This window comes from Cataglyphis hispanica, chromosome 16 (assembly GCF_021464435.1).
Source record: "Cataglyphis hispanica isolate Lineage 1 chromosome 16, ULB_Chis1_1.0, whole genome shotgun sequence".
Taxonomy (NCBI): domain Eukaryota; kingdom Metazoa; phylum Arthropoda; class Insecta; order Hymenoptera; family Formicidae; genus Cataglyphis; species Cataglyphis hispanica.
In genome coordinates this window covers 2,862,302-2,885,579 of record NC_065969.1, presented here as the reverse complement: position 1 = coordinate 2,885,579, position 23,278 = coordinate 2,862,302, and the positions used below count along the sequence as shown (strand labels likewise).

Below are 23,278 nucleotides of genomic sequence, written 5' to 3'. Positions count from 1 at the left end.
ATGATAGATCTTTCTTTCTGATTAGTGAATGATATTTCTAAAAGACTTGTAACTCAAAAAAAACAAATACAATTTAATAAAAATATATACAGTTATCTTATAAAACTTAAAAATATATTTTTATGTATACACACATTTATATATGCCCAATATTTTGAAATCCTATTTCCATTAAAAATTTATTTTCCCTTCCACTTTATTATTTTCTTTAATTACTCGTGATAGTTGTATATATGAATGTGTGTATATATGCAGTTATTAAAATAATTTTATATTGGGTCTTTCTAAAAGCTACTGATGTTTTTCCTTTTCTAAATTTTTAGTCTCGTCAATTTTTAAGGCGATAATCTCTGTATTGCGTTGCAGCTTCGCAGAGAGTAAATCATCACTGATAGGTAATTGATTAAAAAAAGCTAGCGACAAAAATTGATGAAGAGTGATGTGTGAAACATTCTTTAGAGAGTTTAAAGTATTCAAATTACTTAATAAATACCGCAATTATTTTTCATAAAAAAGATTAAAATATCTCACAGAAACTGGAATATTCGAAACACCGTCTCTCTTAATTTTCCGCAATAAAATACATGATAATACAATCGAACAAGTATTCCAAAGTACTTGCGAATCGAACGAATGGCGCTACGATGGCCATATCGATAAAATAAAAGTGTCGCCCCACGTGTTTGCCGGGCCCCGTTCCTCGCATTCTCCCTCTTCTCACTTAAAATCTAGATAAAATCTAAAAATTAAATATAAATTCATGATTCAGAAAGAACCGTTCCCATATATATATATTCTACAAAAGGTTCGACAGGAATAGCCACTACAGGTACGAAATTGATCGATCGCCGACGTAATCGAGTGGACGTCGACGACGCGGCGACGCTACTGCCAGCCACGACTACTGCCACGATGGCCGAGGAGGCTGACACAAACGATAACGCGGCGATGGAAAGTATAGCGCAAAACATACTGGAGGTGCGTATAACTCGGCGACGATTAACTGGTGGGCCCCGGGGAAGCTCGGGGATTTAATCGGCGACGCGGGTAATCGCGAATGATACGCGCGATCGGTGACTGACCAGAGGTTATAACCCAGAGTGCCGTTTTCTTTCAATTTTGACAGGTCAGTGCCGGAGGTGGTGGCTCGTCGTCCGCGGCCACCGAGGTGGGTGCGTTGCATTTTCAGGCATCGCAGGTGATCGCGCGGCTCGAGCAGGCGGTGGAACAGGAAGCCGACGGCCACGGCGGCACCACGTGGAACAACCCTTCGGGATTCTTGTCGCAACCGAAGGAACCGGACGAGATATTGGCGTTGATACAGGTGAGTGTGTACGGATACGTGTGTATGTGTATAGGCGCGTTCGCTAGGAGAAGCCAATGGGCGCGCGCGATTGGCCGTTCCGGTAGCGCGATAGCTCCGGTGATTGCTTATCACGTGGCCACGGTGTTTTGCGCTACGACTCCGTCGTAATTGCATGCTAATAAATGTGAGTCTGAATTTGCAATTCAAAAGCGATGTATATTTTTTTGAAAAACACTTAATGTTCTTTTAATAAACTATAGACTATTATTCACTATTATTCACTATATTTTTATGCTAATAAAGATGATTTTTTTGCATTGTTTTTCGATTGTCATGTATGTGTATTTTATTATATTATATTTAATTAAATTTTACATTATATGTTTATTACCATTTATGCCATTTAATGAACATATAATAAAAATTTAATAAAATATATTACATTTTTTCTATTTAATTTTTTGCATGACAGTAAAGTCAAAACATATGATAGATAACAATTAATATTGTGACAAAATAAAAACGCCCGATTTCACTAGAAAATTTCTGCTCTACAGGACTTGGTAGTTCACGAAGACGCGCCGCAACCAGGCGAGGCAGAATCCGCGGACGCACCGATCAGTCAAATCACAGCTCTACCAACTCTAACCGAGGCGGTGAAATTGGCCTTAGTCACGCACACCGTTTCAGCTTACGCGGTAGCGCTACCAAAGTCACACGCGCAAAAGCTCGCCGGTCGTCTCGCGGCCGATACGACGAGATGGCTCAGTCACATCTTCCGTTTCGTCGATTGCGCGTCCTCCTTTCACGAAGATCACCTGGAGGGATTGGTCAGGGTGACGCGGCTCGCCTTACACCGAAAATATCCTCGATACATGGAGGAGGGCTTTACGGCTCTCGTGTCTCAGACTCCTTTAATTTACAGCTCTGTCGCTGCACCTTTAGGCGTCGTTCAACACTTGTGCAGACAGGTAATATTCCTCGATCCTTCTTTTCGGCAATTATTGTGGTATATATATCGTAAAAGAGTTTGGAGATCATTGATTTAAACACGCGTTAAAGATTGTTATATTTTCGCAGCTCTCTCTGCCGCTTCATTGTATAAGACCAATCCCACATAACACTATGTTTGGCTCGAGGCATACCATGGACGTTTCGGCATTGGAGCGACGCTTAGCAGAGGACACACAATCGAATAATGTGACACCATTGTTGGTGCTAGCTGAAGCCGGTTCGGTATTGACGGGTCATTGCGACAATATTACACGATTACGAGCGATATGCGACAAGTACAACGTCTGGCTACATCTCAGAGGACATTCACTAGCTGCGCTCGCGTTGAATAACTCAACAAAAGATTTGGTAATTGTTCGCATAGTGTTCTATTGACAAAGTTTAGTTCATCTCTTTTCATTGTCAAATATTTTTTTCAAATTTATTTTTATTTTTTTATGTTTTTTGTTGTAGCCATCAAAGATAGCGGACAGCATTACATTACCACTTGGCACCTGGTTAGGTATACCTTCGCTACCGGTAGTTGTATCCTTTTATGAGATGTCTTAATATCTTTAAAAATATAAATTATAAAATAATAATAATTATATAATTTTAATATTTTAACTGAATTAAAGTGTTAAAATATTTTGAAGATATCTAAGAGATTAATTTTTACTGTCTTTGTATTTGCATTTATTTATTTATCGTCTTTTATGATACTCTTTTATATACATTATGTCAATTAATTATTGCTTCGATTTTCCTTAATAGTTGCTGATAGACATTGTATAGATTAGCAGATATTAAAGGAGGAAGGCCTACTCCGAGAGACACTACTCTATCGCTAATCTCAGGATTAATGGCAGATTCACTATCGAGAAGATTGCCAACTTTACCCTTGTGGGCCGTTCTGCAAGCTCTAGGTCGAGATGGAGTATACAACAGATTTAGAAGATGTTTCTTGGCTGTGGAAGAATTGTACAATAAGATTAAAGAGTTCTCTTGCATTAGAATATTGGTATGATTCTCCAAAAGAATATACACTTTTCGCTGAAAAAAAGAAAGTATATAATGAAATTAAAATTTATCGTTCATTCTCTTTCAGAGCCAGCCACCAGGCGGTGAAACGGAGTCTTATACTTTAAGCGAATATCTCGCAAACAATCCTGTAAACAATTTACAATTATTTGAAGTTGTAGCGAGCGCCTTAGTTTTCCAATTTGTACCGGCGCACAAGGATCTTCAAGCCATGGAGCGCGTATTACCCTATTACGACAAATTAAATTCCTGGTTGGGACAGATTCTTCAGAGGGACATTGACAATGTACAAATAGAACTTTGTGATATAGAACAGTGTGGAGTCGCGATTCGGATCTGTCCGTTGGAAAATCCCGATCAGCCACCTACAACCGAAGATATAGATAATCTAGTGACCTGTCTTGAACAACAAATAGTAAGAATGTTTTGGATTTCGTTGGTCTGTATTCCTACTGAACATATAACGATAAATGTTTATGGCATTTCTTTTTATAATCTCTTTTTTTAAACGAATATCTTAAATTAAAACATTTAACGTTAAAGATACGGTAGGAATACAGTATCAAACGTCTCGAATTAATCACCGACATTAATTATAAATTCATCAGTAACGCCATCACAATTTCGTTGAATAGGAAATATTACTAGCGACAGTGGAACACAAAGACACCTTCGTACGTTTAGTCTCAGAGAATGATTCTTTACATTTAGTGGAAATGCCGGGTTGGGCGGGTTTAGGAGGTGTGCGTTACGCTCCGCCTACTTGGATTCATGTTATGACCGATCAGGCAAGGGAAGAACTAAACAAACTAAATATGCAATTGGTCGAAACGCTACGCAGCACGGACGCCGCATTTTCTCTTGGAGAAGGCGCAGACGGTTTGGCTTGCGTACGATTTGGCATGGTAACGCAAGACACGGGTAAGAACAAAACACTTTTTATGACACTTATGCGATTTCACATACTGTATTATCTTTCAATGAAAACGCTACGATATTACTTCCAGACGTTGCCGAACTATTATCCTTAGTTTTGCAAGTTGGCCAAGAAGTTGAAGCTAGTTCTAAAATGATGGATACCATCTCTGAAGTGGTTAAGAGAGGTATTGAGACGGCACAAACCGATCTCGAGAGGGAAAATGCAGAGAAATTGTGGCAAGAGGGTATTCTTAGGCATGTTCCCGTAGTGGGAACTTTTGTCAATTGGTGGAGTCCTATTTCGAAGGAGACGGGCGTTCGCGGTCGTAGTTTAAATTTGCAAGCTGGTAATTATAAATTTTATATAGAGATATTCACATATACAAAATGATCATAATGTAAATAATATATTTTGTATAATATGTATGTATTAAATAGGTATTGTAGAGAGTACGGAAAATATCTACAAATACCATATGCAACTGCAACCTAATTTCGCGAACAGCAACGGTTCCGGTGCTAGAACTCCGCCCCAACCGCTAGTGCAAACACCAGTCGGTGCTAATAGTCAGAGCCATAGTCGATCGTCCAGTCATTCTAGCCTACAGAGTGGTAAGAGCGTGCCTCTGCTAAATAGTGCCAGCTTTCAGCCCCAAGTGAAGGAAGAGTCGGGGCAAACATTGAAGTCGTAGTAAACATTTTTACCGATATGATACGCATCAAGAGCACATTTCCAAGTCATCGTTAAACTTGGCATAAGAGCGATGTTACCTTGAACATGAAATGCTAAGATGTTTCCCACCTCCAGGTATTCTTTATATCTGCAAAGTATTAGACCGTAATCTATAGAACTTATTTGCTCGATAAAACAAAGCGCGCGCGACAATTTAACTTTTTCTTACTGCTAATACTTTCGACTAACTGTTTCTCACTTTTTCACGTAATATCTCCACAGATTCTCTTTCACAAGTTTCGCTATTAAACGATTATATTTTCGCTATTAAACGATTATATTTTCGCGATTATATTAAACGATCGCTACTTAATCATGGGGTGGTCCATGTACTTACTAGACTGAGCTACACGTAGCGATGTTACTTTTATAAGTTCACACATAACAATTTTACTCTGTAATATCTGTTAACGCGTCAAATTTGTATGCGTATTCGCAACTCGTTTTGATCCTTCGGCAATCAGTTTTGCGTTTATTTTCCTCGTGACATGTCTTTTTATTCCGGTTAATAGCGGTCCAGCCACAAAGTTGCAGAAATAAATACGAATCTTGACGCATATTGCATACAACAGATAGATTCATGATGAATCCATGAAGAATAAATGCGAATTTTCTCTCCATTCAAGGCGAACTGCGAATAAGTACACAGTCTAGCTTTATGAAACAATTTAGAACAAGATCATTTTCTTTTCTAATTAGTTATTTTCTGCTTTTCCTTCTCTATATATATCTTATTAATATCAATTTACTTGATAAAGTATTTTTTTTTATAAGATGTTGCAATAAAATTATTTATTGTTAAATATAGTAAAGTTTTATATAGAACATATATTAGACACTCTTTACTCATTACGCTATTCCAAAAGATGTTTATGTTGTTTCTTTTTTATCATCAAAGTCATTTAAAAGTTTTCCCTTTATATTTGATAATTTTTATTCCCTTTAAATTACCAATCTCTAAATCATAAATCTCAGATTCATTCGTTAAATTTCAACCTTTCATAAACACAACACTGTAATTAAAATGTAATAAGGAAGCTTTCTTTCTCTTTCTCCTCTCTCTATGTATATTTGTATCTTTTATGAGAGATTATGAACAATAGGTATTTGTATATGAAAATATTACAAGAAAAATGTTCTGAAGGTATTCGAAAGGTGTAAGCAATGACTCGCCAAAGAAAAAACTTATATTCCCATCTAAATAAAATAGAAAAAAATGATTTATATATTATTGCTCTTGTATTATGTAATCGATGATGAAATCAAGATAAAATATTGCAATGATTAACGATAAGATCAAGTAAAATGTACTGCGCAATTAGGAGATATTCGTAAATTGTTGAACAATATTGAAGATGAAAAGAAATCAAGCAGTATGTATATTTATGTACCAAAATTGTTGTAATAAAGTATTGCTAATGACTATAAAATATTGTAATATAGAGAATAGAGATTAACGTTTTTTTTTCGCGCTCCACATACACACACATATTTATGAGTAATGAATGTTTACGATTATATATATTCATATCGCAACGCGATAAATAATTATGGATCTTGGGTTTTTATTTCTCTTTTTATAATATTCATGTTCCGTTACAGTAGGAGGAATTAAATCCGGAATATGGCAATTATAGACACAATCGTAATATACAAAAGTGGTATCGATTAACGAGCTTCGTTTGTTCTCCGTGTGTTATCTCATATATATATATATATATATATATATATATATATATATATGTATATGTATATATATATACACACACCTCTTTGAGATAAGTCTCTTTTATATTACATCAAAATTCGCGTAACCGCACACATACAAACAAAGACGCAATAGAATATTATAACTTATAATATAAGTTTCTGGAGTAATCGAGTAGCCTCTACGTATTTTATAAACTATCTCTTTCGCGCAGTGAGAGAGAAATGCGCAAAAAAAAGAAAATAATATATATTATTTATTCTTTCACTATAATAATAGCAAGAAAGTTGCTTTGGAAATGTAACGTAAATTGAAAAAAAAATATTAAAAAGAAGATTTATCGATGAATATTATTAATTACGTGACAGAAATAAATCTCCCATCGCCTATATACCGAACACGTGTAAAAGATTACGTACTTATGTAATATACGAATATAAGGAAAAAAACATTAGAGCCCTGGATCATTCGGTATATATCCAGTATCAGTCTTAAAAGGATGCACAAAAGCTTAGGTCTCCCGTTTTGCTTGTCTGTCACGCGTATCCGTATCTGCATCAAATCCGATTCTTCGTAATCCTCTTTTTGATTTTCATTTATTAACTACTTTTCTTAATTTGCGATGTGAAAAATTGCCGTAGGCCAAGAAAACCGATTAAAAAACGAGTTATTTGATGTATCATACGTCGTATCACTCCCAATATCTTTGAAAATAATGAGTGTCCATTCTCTCTCTCTCTCTCTTTCTCACTCACACATATATATGTATAATAGATAAATGCGCGCATATATTCTCTCTTTCAATCATTCTGTCTCTCCCTTTCTATTTTGTTCATATTCGTTTCGTAAATACTCTCGCCTTTTATATCACACACACATTATGTATTTATCGTATAAAAATCATGAGAAACTTAAATATTCTTTCATTCATTAGAAACTCTGATTCATAACTGTATGCTTCAAACTCTCTCGTTTCAACTACAAGAAATTGAAAGATTATAATAAAGGAGAATTTCAGTAACAATTGTCTAGATTATAAGTTTGCATGTTAAGAGAAGTTTAACAATTGTTTCCTGTTCTAGATTAATTTGCAATATATGTTAAACGCGGGGTCGCATATAAACTAATCTCTTCTTCATTATTTTCGCCCGGAAATATAATTGAGCGCGAATATTTTTTTGCACGAAATTATTCAAGCATGAATTAATTTTTGATTTTGTTAAGCGATCGCTCGACACATTTTTTCAATCTGAATAATACATTGATCCCGTTTGCGTGCTTTATTGTAAAATCTCAAACTCACTACAATTTTCCTTTGTTTCCTTTCGAGTATGTCGAAGATGTCCATCTTCAGTGTTTCGTCAGTCATTGAAAAAGAAAGAAATAGAAAGAAGAAATATATTAAGAAAACGAAACAAAATTTTAAACATTGATTTTTATCCTTTTCTATTTCTCTCATTATAATTATAAAAGATAAGAAATAAAATTCTGCTTACTATGCTTACTATGGATTGATAAAATAATAATGAGAAAAAAAAAAAAAAACGAAATAGAAAAAAAGAATAATAAAATACAAAATAAAATTAGACGCTTACATTTCGTTAAAACACTGAAGCTGAATTATACTTGTATATTCTCTCTCGATAAGTAATTTCGTTTTTCTTAATCTAGAACATGTATTGGGGAGCAATCACGTACTAATATAGCTTTCATATGTATATAATAGTGACGATACAAATATTTGAGAAAAAAAGAGTAGTCCTTTTTAAGTCCCTTTTTTCTTTGTTTTTCTTTTGTTTAAATTGAGCCGTGTTAAAAATTTGGCAAGAGATCGTTTTACCTGTTATCGAATGTACTCAACTTTATATACTGACTAGGTACTTTTTCATCTCTCTCTCTAAAATGAACAAAACATATTTGTTCATGTATCGTATAATACGTGGCCGACACGTGCGTGTATACATTTAATATTTATCTCGTCGAAACTTAAATTAGCGCATTTAATTAAACTATATGCTACTAGTCTATATGAGCTATCGCCCTCTGTAATAAATATTACAATTATTTACATTGGATTAAGTTCTCTCGCTATTTACGCTTTTAATTCTTTGTGTGTACTGCGATTATATATATTTGTTACTCGACTAAACACAAGTCTCTAAGAAAATTCTGGAAAGTGGTTTTGCGATAAATGCATACGTTACACTGGAATGGCACGATTTTCCTTCCTGCATCCCGAAATCGTCAAACTGTCAATCAAAGTGGCAAAATGCTTCCACGAATTCGTATAACATCTAGATTCGCGATTTATCACACTTTTCACGTTTATTCGATAATCTTAACTGTTACTGTTTATATACAGATTTACTGAATTATATGCGGATGCCGGTATAAAGTCATTTGTAATTGTTGAAAATCTATCGAGTCTTACAAATTTTTAAATAGTATCAATTAGAGATGTACCGAATACACTATAGTCTCAGGCACCCGCGGCAATTGAAGAAATTGATAAATTGCCAATCGGATGCTCTGATAATCGTAAACATTTGTCTGATTATATTTAGATTATTCAGGCACAAAATTATTCATTGATTATTTAATTTTAATTATTTGCAATTAAAACGTAACGATTATTATGACATCTAACAAACGGGAAATAATTACTGAAAGTTAAATTACAATTTTTAGAAGATGAGCCTTTTTTTCTCTCTTCAGCCTATTCACGTAAATACTTTTCATCATTATCGATTTTAACTTTACGTGAATTTATTATTTCAACGTTGGTGTTAAAATAATTATTTGATATTCGTCTATTTGATAAATATCAAATAATCGCTAGATTATATACTCGGTATATCTCTGGTAAAATATTTCTCAGGAAGACTGCACTCCGCAGAAAATTCATTCTCGATCTTTACAAAGTGTAGTAAGATTCAATTTTAGATCCATTTCTCTTCCACTGCCTTTAAACAAGAATAATGCTGTACTTTAATTATATAATACGGTTTGAGTGGAAGTAGATTTCCAATATTTTTGAATAAATCAGAAACCCACGTGCGTGTTTTAGCTTTTATCTTCCGCATGTGAAAATTGAAAACGCAACATCTGTGCTACCACCATGTTTGTACTTAAAAAATATATTTGCCTAAGCATTGGCAGTATATATCGAGCGTTGTCAATCGAATTCTGCCAAAGTATCTCGTAAAAGTCACGAGATATTCGTGCGGTAACTAGAGATGTATATATACGCGTTCACACACATATAAAGTGTATTGCATATCTCTCACAGAAAAATTCAACGTAGATTCCCTCGATGATAAAATGTAAAAAGTATATCTAAAAATCTCGGTATATCTCTCCTTCATTGTATATTTTGGTATTTCTTTCAGGACATTCAACGATATCTAACTTTCCTTAAGTTAAATATTGTACGCGAAATTAACAGCTAATTTAGAATGAACAAGCGAACAGTATCTCTGTAAATGATGTCAATGTAAATATCTTTGTGCTTATTCGTTGAGATGTAGTTTTTCGATCAACCAACCGAGCAATAAATACGTACATCGCCGCTTTAAGTACCTATTCCTTTCCTCTCTGAATACTTCGCGCACGATCCGATCAAGAACACGGTAACAAAGAGAGAGATTAACATAGAAGGACGTACCACAATCACTGTACATGATATACAAGTACAAAATCTCGGATATAAAGTATGTCTCCCACAAGTTTCTAAGTTCTCTAAGATTTCGTCTCCTCCTCCTCATCCCTTACTTCTCTCATTTCTATCGCAGAACTCTCCGAAATCGATTTGCCATTTTTTTTTTTCTTAAATAGGAACTCCGAATCGTCCGAATTGAATTTCATCGAAGGACAAAACTTTTTCCTTTTGTAAAATGACAACGTTTCGAAAATACGACCCATTGAATACGACATCGTCTCTTTCCTTTACCACGATTAGAGTTCCGTTACAGCATACAAATTAGGATCGCTACCCTGTACCTGACTTAGTGTGGCCACCGTCGGCTTTTCTTGCCTTCCCTGCGCTCGATTATACGTACCGTACATATTCGGCACCGTGTTATTCTGCGTGGCGGTACCATTGAACTGACTGCGCGAAAAATTTCTGTCCAAAGTTCTGACCTGATCCTGCATCTGATCCTGGATGCGAATGTTAGACGCCTTGTTTCGCACCAACGATCGAAACTGATTCATATTAGTTTGCGAGCGCGACTCGAACTCCCACGTAGGCTGTTGCTGACTCGCGGGATTCGGCGGAAGTGGTCGATTTTGATTCCAGGCCGGAGTGGGACCCCTTTTTAGATTGGCCAGATTTTTCGGATCCAACGTTTGCGTCTTTCGAGAGTCTTGGAAAGTAGCAAGATGCGCGGGTCCGTGCGAATTGTGAGACAGGGTACCGGTGAAGGACGCCACGCTGGGCGTCCAAGGTGGTTCTCTACCTGTAAAATACGGAATGCGGTATATGTTATTTCAATTTTAATCGCAAAGAATTTTAAAAAAAAAACGACCAGCAAAAGAAAAATATAGAATTTCATCGTTCCGTTTTATGACATTTTAATTCACTGAAAAATGTGCGAAACGTTACGATATTAATTTAAAACGTTTTTCTTTTTATATTTACCGGGCCCTGCGGGGGCGTGCCCTCAGTAGAAGTCACTGGATTCTAGCGTCTTGCACTGTTTGCTCAGAGTCGCGTACTGGCCAGGTTGATCTCCGAGTCCAGAACGGTGCTCAGCTCGTCCACCCGTTGATTGCTGATTATGCTGAGACGATTTATGATCTCCGCCTGCTCCGCTCCCGTTAACACCCCCACCTCTGTAAATGGCGAGGAAGAACAAACCAAGTTGCAGCATTATCTTTGTTTTACATAATGACCAATCTTATCTAAACATAAATCCAAATTCAATCACGCCTGCAAAACCGTCTATACATTATATTTATAAGAGATACATTATATTGATAAGAGATTAGGATTACAAAGCGCGCTATACTAGTTTTTTTTTAACGATATTATAAAAGCAATCAAAATTAACGTGTTCGCTAAGAAAAATATTAAATCTGTTCTAAAATATGCTATGTCTCGCGCAAAAACACTGAAATATTAAATAATTAAAAACATCAAATATAAAATCAAAACAATTATTCATATGATGCAATTATCACACTTTATCTCACGTATATTCGTTAAAAGCACGTAATATATAAAAATGTTGATATAAATTTTTTTAATGATGGTAAAATTATATATATGATTAAAGCAACATTCAAAGGAGACGCACTGAACCTAATACGATATTTTAGCGCGATATTAATCGATCTTTTAATTCAATTAGCTAAACAAATTAAGGAGAATAAACTGAAAATTTCATGCACAAACTTTAGCATGCTCTCGTGCAGTTGACGTGCTCGAGCAGTCGCAGTAGCGTAGGACGGTGGGGGCGGCGTTAGCAAGAGAGGCTGCTTAATCGTATTATGAGTGCCAAGAGCATTCGAATTAAGCGTAGGGGCTGTAGGCGGGTACGACCCTTGGCCTCGAAGGGTCCGAGCTGCTATCGCTTGCGAGGCTGCCGACGGCGGTAAGTAAGGATCTTGCTCATCGACTTGATGGTAATCCCTTCTGGAACAAACGTACCACCGATTATGCTTCGTCTAAGTCTATCCAGCGGATACCACAAGAGTTCTCTTATAAAATAGAGCGTAAACAATCCCGTGGTACCTGCTGAATCGTGAAAGATAAAGAAACTTTGCCGTAATTTTAATAATAAAATATCTTGAGATTTGTAGACATTAATTCCCATAAACAATATGCTTACCGTTTTCGTATATATATCCATGTATGCGAGTCCACCCAAACCAACACAGTGAACAAGAGACCTGCGGCTAAACTGGCTATTAGCATAAAGCTTAATCCGTACCTAAAATATATTGCAGAGAGAACTATGTAAAAAGAGAGCTTATTATAAGAAAGAGTTTAAAAGCGTATAAAACCTATGTAAAATATCAACTTACAATCCCAAATGACATAAACTCTTAGCGGCATGAACGTATTGCTTGTGCAGAGGTTTACAGTCGAGTAATGTGGCCAAACCCGACACAAGTCTGTCTATAGTGTTAACATCTGTGGACAAGCTGCTAAGCTTTGGCTGGAGTTGCTGATCTTTAAATAGGTCTAATGCTAATCGAGTCACGCTGTTCAGATTGTTCCTCATGTTGCCCACCGCGCGCTGCGCGTCCCGCAATCTTTGCGTGAATGGATTACTGCGCGTGTTCTCGCAATGCGTATAATACGAAAGTACCTCGGAGGCTAAGGTCGACGGTACGGCTCTGCTTAAATAACCATCAGGCGATACGCAAAGATCACCTAGAGCTACAGAAGTGGCCAAATATAAGGACGCCATGAGCCAAGAGACGATTACCGCAAATAAGCCAAATACGGAAAATCTGAAAAGAAATTCTGTCAGAATGACTTCACTTTGACTTCACATCTGTAATTATATTTATAGAAGACGTAATCTTTTTCGAATTTATTAAGATTTAAATATTTTGCTCAAGAATGTGTTGATACGAGATAATCGAAAAAGAGATATCAGTGTGACAGATTTATTTCCATTTTCAATGAAACGTACGTTATGAGGACGCATCTAGAGTGTCGTGCCACACCGACCACCAGCACCACGCAAAGGACAAGTAGAGCGCTTAAGACTGCCATAGTGATAGGCCATCTTAATTGCTCGATCTTCTCGCCCATTCCGATGGCGCCAGCGAGACTGATTCCACTCAAGGGCTTTCGTATCTCGAAACTCCGATTTACGGCGATGCTCGTGTTTTGCTTCATACCATTAAGTGCCACCAACAGCCAACCCAACATAGTTTTATTGCTGACTGGAGCATCGAATTCGTCACCCAGGGCGATCAATTGTGGTTGCACTTTTTTCTTTAGAGTCACTTCTATATTATCAGTCTGCGGAGAAATGCATAATTATAACACACACGTAAAAATACAATCTTTATAGTTAATTACTTAAACTATATTGACATCAGCCAAGATTCTCAGTTTAGATCTGTTCAAAAAAATTCTCTATTAAATATTAAAAAAAAAAAATTTAATGAAATATTGTATCGTCAAAAAAATAATATAATTTAAATTTGTAAAATACAAATATATAAATATACATGTCGTAAAATTTTATTTTTTTATATAAAAATTAAAAATAGCTAATATTAAAATGACTTATTATTATTCAACACTTATATTTTTATCAAAATTTTATTATTGCATTATCATGATAAATAAAATTTTATTATTAGGATAAAACAAAATATAATTGCACTGCGCTCTTGCGCTCTTGCCATATTAAATGTCTGATTCTTATCAGACCTGATTTCTGACGCCCATGAGGATCCCATCGACATTCTTCGCCGCGGCTACTAGTTGCACTAAACCGTTGTGAACGTCATCATTGCCATAAAGACCAACAGCAACTGCTCCACTACAGAGCAATGCTAGGATGGCCAGGGAACATTTCAGCGCGGTTATCGACTTCTTGGGGCGCGGCCTCCGGTCGCAGCATCTCGTTACCAAATAAACCAACAATACCAGCAATGTTAAGATCAACCAGGCTGCAGGGATACTTCCTAATATCCCGAGGCTCTGAAAAAGTTGCATCCAATCAGGCCTTTCTCCTTTTTTCCTCGTAATTGCGCATATATTTTTTTTATTAAAAACAATCTTATTTTTTAATATAAATATATAATTTTGGATATATAGACATTCATTGATTTTTATAAAGTTAACAAAAAATGGATTATAAGCCTTTATATTGATTAGAAAATAAAAATTTTTTAAAAATGAATAATTAATTAAAAATGAAAAATTTAATTAAGAATCTCTTTTCTCTCAATCTTATATTTTTGGCCTCGAGAAGTTTCAGTTACGAGCACTATTCAAATAAACAACGTCCAAAAATTGGAACCATGCCAAGATTTGTTTATTTCCTTTACTGAAAGATGGTCGCGTGCCAATAGCGTTATCATCGTCGTATATTGTCAAGAATTGCATTGTGACACCATTCCGGACGCATTTTCCTTCGCATTTACTTTGTGCGCAAACTACGTTTAGGACCATCTCGTAACTTTCATCACTCCTCCTTCTTCGGTTTTTTTTTTTCCCATGATATTTCGTATCTCAGCGATTTTTAACTCGACCGATCCACCCTGCTGAGGAGGCGTGACGGAAACGTGCGCCGAGACAAAGTTTCAAAGTCGACTTTGGTGTCTCGTTCCATGAATTCGTCGACTTCGACAAGGAAGACGTGACTGAAAAAAGGAGAGGGCGAGAAGAAAAGAGAGAAAGAAGGAGAGAGAGAGAGAGAGAGAAAAGAAGAAAGAGAGCGACACGATGGCGGAAACGCGGTGAAGGAACCGAGGGTAATATGACGGGATACACCCGTGGTCCAATGTGGTCCCGAGCACGTTGGAGCAGTCCGCTCGCGAGTTGCCCCCGAGGCGCACATTATGCGAAAGCCTTTGTGCATTGTTTGAGCTTTCCCAGCCATTGTGCTTTTCTACAGTTACACGCGGCCCGGATTCTTGCGCGCTCACGCTCGCGGCATCCACCTGCCCGTCGTCGTGTTTTTTCGGTCCTTTTTTTTTTCTTTCTTCGCCGGCTTCTCGTTCCCCTTTTTCCTTCTCTTTTTTTTTTATGTCCTCGCCGTGTTACGTTTGCCGTGTCCCGTCGCCGGCTGCCTTCTCATGGACACGTGAATCGTTTCTTTTCTCTTTTTCCCCTTTCGAGTCTTGCGCTATGTAAAAGAGTACGGATCGGTACATTCGAGTCTTCTTCTTACTCCGTTTCATTCCCTAGATGTATTTTGTCCCTGAATTTCCACCCATTCATCGATGTGCAGCGAACCAATATCGTAAATCTACAACCAACTGACTACAATAATAAGGCTGTAGAGCCTTTGGCGTAGAGGCAAAAAGAATATCCCGCGGGACATCCGCGTTGAGAAATTCTGATTTTGCAATTCCAAGATAACAATTAAAAATATCGAGTATTACCCAAACGGGATTCTCAATTAATGCACATCCGCTTATACAAAATATAAACTCAAATATAAAGCAAATTACAAAACGTTTTAAAAATTGAGGATTAAGAGAATTCGTTATCAGAGAGAAAGAACATTCAAGCTTTATAGGGAAAGGGATCGCATTTCAAATATTTATATCAATTATATGTATTTGAAGTGCATCGTCCAGCGGGATTGAAAATAAACCGAGAACGCTGATATCCCCCAAGAGAACGTTTCAACCAGCATATACATACACATCGATTTGAATAAAATATTTATCTTGAAACGCTCTCTCTTGGCATCTGGAGTTTGCACGTGAAATCCGAATTCTCTCGTTGAAAGCAATTCGTTTATCGATCCACGCGAAAGACTTAAAGGCTCAGGTCGCGAGCGGTCGACTAATCGGGGACGCACTTTGTTTTAAATCAACGAGATCGGTTCGCGCACGGAACGGAGTGCCGTTTGGAAATTGAAAGAGAGTGATATTCGAGAGGAGATTCCCGATAATAAAATTGCGGGAAAAAGTTAAATCGAGAACTTCTATATCCGGTAGTACCATCCCTACCTCCAAATAGATTTCGGAGTGCGGATTGAACGTATTATTGACCGAATGTAGAGAGACGTTCAGATGCGGCAGACTGTGAAAGATCCTCGCGTACTGTGGTACCGTGTACTGCTCCGGAAGCTGCTGACCGCCCGCCATATTGCAGAATCCTTATCTGCCAAAAACCCTTGTCGAAACGTCCCTCCTACTCGTCAAGACATGCTACGCGCAAACGCTGTAATTAAATAATCAAAAATTAGTATAGTGCAAGGATATTAAAAAAAAAAATCGATATTTATGTGTAATAAAATACTATAAATAGAATATTGATTTTGTATTAATTGAAATTTTACTTTTATATAATTATATAATATAAATATATATTATATGAATGTATGTATTACATATAATTCATTAATAATTAATAAAAATAATTAATAAATGTATTATATTTTTTAAACACTGTATATATTACATAATTTATTACTCTATATTTTCATTCATTCATTCATCTAAAAATTCTGTACGAAAAAGCGAGCCGTTAAAATTTATTATTAAAAACAATAAGGTGTGAAATCTTTATAATTAAAATTTTTTCTAAATAAATAAAAAAATATAATTTAACTACATTTTAAATAATATATTTAACTATTTTCAAACTTGAAAAAAAAAATTATTTCTTCAGAGACGTACAAGAATATCCTACTTTGATAAATATGTCATCACATCTTTTAATATTCCAACAAAATGAAAAAAAGTCTCGTAATTTAAAATAATTACTCTCAAATATTGTAACACGCTAATACACACTTTCAATTATTCTTCATTTAAATTCAAATACAAAGTAATTCAATATTAATTTTTTATCAATCCTCAGAATGATTTTGTGAATAAATTAGAAAAATTAATTTATGGGATAGAAAAAAATAGAAATATTATTCGCGTTTAGTTTCTTCCATTTGATTTACATTAAATCTCCATTATATACATAACTTCTCTCGCAATGTTTCTATCAGTTTATCAAAGAAAGTTACTCGCAATAAAATTTTCTAAATCGCCTCATCGAGAGTTTTAATTCGATTATCGCTTCATATCAGCATATTGTGCTCTTCATTGTGAGTCACAATTCAATCTCGGCTAAATACGTCGACGTCACTCAGTGTCGCAAAACGTTTTACCGTGGTGATTCAACTCTTCCGTAGTGGAATCAACGCGCGCTTAATTAATGAAGTCTGTGCCAGTCAGCTCTCCATCTCTCTCGCTTCATTGACATCGCTAAAGCGCGCCGAAAGGATTTCCTAGATGCTTTTTAGTCCTCAAATCGACTGAAATGGATTTAATGGATCCAAAAAACCGGCGATGTGTTATTATCTCTTAAAAACTTTTGAAAAACTTAAATGTTTGAAAAATTAGTCTATGTCTATTATTATGTACGCTTAAATTAAAAAAAATAATAATAAACTTGAAATTATATTAATAATGGAACGTATAACAAATTATGATATGAAAATCTAAGAAATAAGATGGCAATTATTTTCTAAATTAATCTGTTGATTAGAGAATAATTTTAACAATAATAATATATTTTAGAAAAGATATTTATATACATATATATAAAGAAAAATACAATTTTTATCTCTATTCTTTAAGAATTCAAAGGCGTTTATTGTATTATATAAAGCAAAAATTGCATTATCATTTTTAAAGTCTTGTTAATAAAAAAAAATTTTAAAATTTAACTTATAAAATAAATTGTGATTTTCAATAAAACAAATTTTTGTTTCGACATCTTGTGTAATTACACGAGTTTGTTGATAAATTAATGACGAAACAGAGTGGGTATATAAATAAAATATCTACGTACAAGGAAGGTAGAAATATTCCCGATAATAGAACTGTGAGAATTAATTTGCTATACATGTATAAAAGTCTTCGAATGTTATAAGTGTTAAGTACGATGTGTGTAACGATCTTTCCCCCAACCGATTAGCAGCATTTTATACACATTCTATACTGAAGTCCTGTAGACGAGCAACAAATACCTATCATCGTAATAAATATATCCACGGATCGATAAAGTGCAATGTACACATACGGTTTATTAACCTACTTTCCTTATTCCATTCTATCCTTGAAGCATATATATATCGTACACTGCACAGCACGCTTCTCTCATTATACTCGGTACATTCAAAGGAGGAAATCCATAGTGTTACGCGCTCTTTCATTTCCACAATCACCTGAGAATACACGCGATGAACGCTTACTTATTCCCTAAACAAAAATTAAAAAAAAAAAAAAATCACGGATTTGATGAGAAAAGAAAGAGAGAAATAAAAGTTTTAATTAAATAAATGTAGACGCAATAATAAAATAATCAACGATCAAATGAGTCACTACTAATTGTAAGTATTTCATTGCGCAAAAATCACGAGTGATTCCGTCATCCGACAGCGTTCCATTTTGTCGAGTTTAACGTATAATATCCGTAGAGAAATCTTTCATTTTCCATTTTACCGTCACCGCCGAAGCGGGAACGGTTATTCATTTTCTCGGTTCGATAAAAACGGCAATTTTATTGCCATGAGCCACGAGAAACCGCGAACGTTATTCGCGACCGAGACTCGGTATATCGGTGCGCGTCCATATTTTTACTCACCGCATGCGTATGCCACATGCGTGTCAACCGTATATAAGCCGTAAGAAATAAAGCCATCGCCAATCGCATTGCGATTTTAAATGAAGATTATTACGAAGATCGTCCACATCTGTGTCTCTTGTCACGCTGGGCCAGCGTCGCTCTTTTACTTCTGCCTTTTCTTCTATTTTATTTATTTATTTTTTTTTTAGAAACGTGTAAAACAGTGCATCGTTTCTTTCCAAAGACGGAATGAATTAATTTTCAGCATGCAAAATGTAAGCACTAATGAATAAGGTGCAGAAGGATTCTGCAGTTTCATGTTATTTTAAATTTAATCGATTCTCTTTCTGTCTGTCTCCTTCTCTCTGCGCTCTCTGTTCGACTGTTAACATAAGTTTAACTACGTTATTACGTAATTAACATAGTTATCTTAATTATATAGCAATAGCCTTCGTTCGCGACGTATATATTTACATAGACTTTGATTTATCATAACTTTAAAACTAAAAAATTGACTGAAAACCAGTTGTTGTCAACTGTGTTGATAACTGCGCAATAATTAAGAATAATGGAAAGTTAAAAGAAAAATTAAAGAGTTAGATAATATTTAAAATATAAAAGCTATTAATTATAATAAACAGTCTGTATAATACTTGTTTTATACATATATATATATATATATATATATATATATATATATATATATCTGTTTGATTTAATTACTTCAATATATAAGTTGTAATTTTAAAAGCATATTTTATCTGAAAGCATATTTCTTCAGTTACAGGTAAAAAATTGTGTGAGTTTGGACAATGAAAAATAGAAATTTACCTAATAAAATTCAGTTTCTAGATTTAATATTTTTCTTTAGAATAAAGCAACGAACTGAATCCTTTATTATAGGACTATACGTTCACGTCATCTGCACTTTTTGCAGTTTTATTCTTTTTCTTTCCTCTCGAGTTATTCACTATGCCTGCGTTTCGTTCTATGTGCATAAAATATAGAGTGTGCATGTGTAACGCAAACTACCTAATATCGAGTAAAGGAAAGACCGCGTTATGCTTTGTCACGAGAGATAAATCTAAAAAAAAGAATTTTTTAAAGTTTTAAAGATAAGAGAAAATTGACGTATATATTAATAACTTGTAATAAATTGTTATACTATTTTTTCCTTTGTTAATATCCCAAGACTTTTTTTAGCCAGATACGTTATTGTGTGTAAATTTACGATGCATTTATGAATAAATTTAACGGAGCGCTCTTGTTTTCGCTCTCTTGCCTCGGTCTAACAATAAATAACATACGTCGTTTTGATAAAGGGATATCGAGTATCTTAATGAAAGAGCAACTTGGATTAGATTATTTTTATTATCTTTTTAGCATTAAAACGGTAACCAGCCGTGCCTGTTGTCGATCGGAGCGTACCGTGAATCGCGAATTGCGCGCGCAAAAAGTCATCGACCGATCTTTCATAGTCGTTTGGTATCGCGACATGCAACTGCTAGCGATCGATCGATTATAACGTGACTATAACGTCGTCTATAGAGCCGATGTCTTTGGAAAGGACTCTGGAGACGAGAATAGTCGCACACGGTTTTCGCACGCTTGTCACTTTGGAAAGATTGACGCGAGACTCGTGTATCTCGATCACGTGTTTTCTGCGCCGCGAAGAGCAAAGAGCGATCGCGAACATCGCGTCGAAACGAAAAAAATCTCGCCTTTCGAGATTAATCACGTATTCACTTGGAGAGAAACGATGAGAGCTGATAAGAGTGATTGATAACGCAAAATTTTTAAATTTCGGTATCTTTACAAAGTCTATACATATCTTGCGTGATACATTACGAGATACATTATTATTTATCATATTATTTCTCGCTATTGTAAAATTAATAATATACAGGGTGTCCTGTAAGGACCTGTGACAAGGTAAATACTTGAAATCATTTAGAGAGGATTTTTCTTCAGCGAAAATATCGAGAGATATTTTTTGCACGGTTCCAATTTTTTCCACGATATATCTTTGTAACTAGGTCTTAAATTAAAATTCTTTCTCTCTCTCTCTCTCTATTAAAGTAAATTCTGAAATTAATTAAAAAATGTAGTTTTAACTCTCTATAAAATTTAATTTACAAAAAGTCCTTCTTTTTTAATCATTTGTAACACGGAAATTATTGATCCCTCGATATTTTTGCTAAATCATTTAAAAATGATTTCAAGAATTTATCTTTAAGCGTTGTTACAATCTTTACGAGACACCCTGTATATAAATTGATGAACAATAAACGTTTTATAAATATTACTTTTTAATTATTAAATATGCATAGTATATAAAATGTGTGTGAAACGCAGTAACTAAATCTTTTCGAATGAATATTATTCAGACACAGATTTTTCTGAAATGTCTAAAGTTTAAAAAACTAATATCGAATATGAAGCTAGAAACTGTTTTCTGTCCAAATAATGTTAACACGTTTATTTAACGCTCCGAGAAAAAATTGGAATTTAAAATCATTTCCGGAAAAATAACACGCACACATGTGCGCGCATGTACCTTTAATAAAATTTTATCGGGACTTGTTTGACAGATGTCAAAGTATCGATACACGTGATTTTCACTTGAATGACGCATTCCTAGTTCTCTCGATGTTTTCGACCGTCGAACCCGGGTCGGTGCACGCTATCGTACGTTAAAAAGTCATCGACCTATCGTGTAATCGCGGTAGCTTGCTCCGTTAACTTCGATCATATCAAGCTTCGCGCTCGTCGAAGGTCGACGACGACGACGACGTTTTTCGTCGCTTAGAAGACAGACGAAGTCATTCGTTCGATACTCTCGTAGAGACGACGACTTGTCATTTATGTCCATCGCTAACGCGAGACGACGAAGCTTCTCTCACGCTCGGGGAAAAAAACGGCGATCTCTCTCGGTTTGCTATTGTTTGATCGGCCCCGGCGATGATTTTACGAGCGTCCGGCTTTTATACGGGATACTCGGCCCACGCTACGCAACATCTGGCGAGATTTCTTTGGTTCCGGGAGAGCCTGCGAGACGAAATCCAGCCCCCATATATTCCATCCAACAGCCTCTCGTTCAACCTCTCTCTCTCTCTCTCGCGCGCTCGTTCTCTCTACATACGTGCACACGCACACATCCGACGCGTCCCAAGTCGTGTAATGTATTCTTGCACCCACACACTGTCGCCCCCAGTGTGTACCGTGTATCGATCCCCGAGAGTACACGCGAAGACGACAGTGAGCGCCATCAGGCTCCTCTATTTCCTTCCACTCTTTCCCATTATATATATATATATATATATATATATATATATATATATATATATATACATATATATATACCTCTCTTTCTCTTTCCTTCCATGTATATATATATACTATATATCATCTTTTTCTTGCTTATCTCGAGAATGGAGAGGCGCTGCCTTTGTTGCGTATGTGTGACGTACTACGGTGTTACTCCGGAGCACATTTTACGACACGGGGTATAGGGCGGTACAATGTACATAGGGCGAGTCCGCGAGAGCATGTCTCTTCACCGGCGATTATCTCGCGTGACAGAATACGCGACACGATGATACACGCTTCCTCCTCTCTTAATCGACGACGAGTCCGCGAGTATTGGCGCGCGTAACGATGAGAAACGAATTCTTACCTCGATGTTTTCTCAGTGACAAGCCCGTACGCTCGCGTACGACGGAACGCGATCAACGACATACAACACACACACACCCCCGACGAAGACCCGAGCTCGACTGACGGACGAAGGAAGGAAGGGGTGGGGCGGCGTCGCCCCCCTCCCCACCTCTCCTTCTTCCCCTCTCCACCTTGCTGCACTTGCGCGTGATTTCCGCTCGTAGATCCGTTCAAGCTTCGCACTTTCGTGCACTTTCGTTTGCATTCAAAACAACATACGTAGATGCATTCGAACCGCGAGCGAGATGATGATAGAAGAGGAACAAAGGCACATGCTTTATAAATGGCGCGAATAATGCTTGAATGGGAAAAAAAATGAGAAGCCTGACGATGACTACGCCAGTATTTTCATTTCATCAATCATTAAATTCCTCCCTATCTCCCTCCCTTCTATCCTTTATTTTTTTTTTGTTAAATTACGTTATCTACTATCTAATCTAATACATGTGTTGTCAGCACTCGGTAAAGCATCCAACTCCATCTAGTTGTCAAGTATCAATGCATCAATATAAAGTTAACATAACAATTCTGTCGATACGTCAGGTATGCAGAAAGATAAATGATATATGTATAAAAAAAATATAAAAA

General features: G+C 35.9%; 3 protein-coding genes across 6 annotated transcripts; 1 reads left to right on the top strand and 2 right to left on the bottom strand.

Annotated features, from left to right (window-relative positions):
* The first annotated feature begins 185 nt into the window (after positions 1-185).
* LOC126855509 (pyridoxal-dependent decarboxylase domain-containing protein 1) lies at positions 186-6,438 on the top strand. Its single transcript, XM_050603237.1, has 10 exons — positions 186-978; positions 1,127-1,324; positions 1,864-2,277; positions 2,387-2,668; positions 2,774-2,845; positions 3,084-3,320; positions 3,408-3,755; positions 3,976-4,261; positions 4,348-4,605; positions 4,697-6,438. Exons 1-10 carry the CDS (start codon positions 913-915, stop codon positions 4,948-4,950), a joined length of 2,415 nt encoding a protein of 804 aa, XP_050459194.1. The 5' UTR covers positions 186-912; the 3' UTR covers positions 4,951-6,438.
* A 1,526-nt stretch (positions 6,439-7,964) lies between these two features.
* LOC126855533 (uncharacterized) lies at positions 7,965-10,929 on the bottom strand. Its single transcript, XM_050603284.1, has one exon. The coding sequence runs from the start codon at positions 10,909-10,911 to the stop codon at positions 10,654-10,656; it is 258 nt and encodes an 85-aa protein (XP_050459241.1). The 5' UTR covers positions 10,912-10,929; the 3' UTR covers positions 7,965-10,653.
* Positions 10,930-11,009: 80 nt separating this feature from the next.
* Positions 11,010-22,767, bottom strand: LOC126855515 (protein tweety). Of its 4 annotated transcripts, none has more exons than XM_050603246.1 (9): positions 22,650-22,767; positions 16,354-16,567; positions 14,096-14,368; positions 13,344-13,678; positions 12,727-13,158; positions 12,531-12,632; positions 12,095-12,334; positions 11,339-11,532; positions 11,010-11,156 (listed from the first exon to the last, which is right to left on the bottom strand). In XM_050603246.1, the coding sequence occupies exons 2-8, from the start codon at positions 16,489-16,491 to the stop codon at positions 11,361-11,363; spliced, it is 1,692 nt and encodes a 563-aa protein (XP_050459203.1). In that variant the 5' UTR covers positions 16,492-16,567; positions 22,650-22,767; the 3' UTR covers positions 11,010-11,156; positions 11,339-11,360. The 4 variants fall into 4 exon arrangements, with proteins under 4 accessions (XP_050459203.1, XP_050459205.1, XP_050459204.1 ...); XM_050603248.1 differs by having other exon boundaries at positions 12,242-12,334; XM_050603247.1 differs by having other exon boundaries at positions 12,095-12,331.
* Positions 22,768-23,278: the final 511 nt, after the last annotated feature.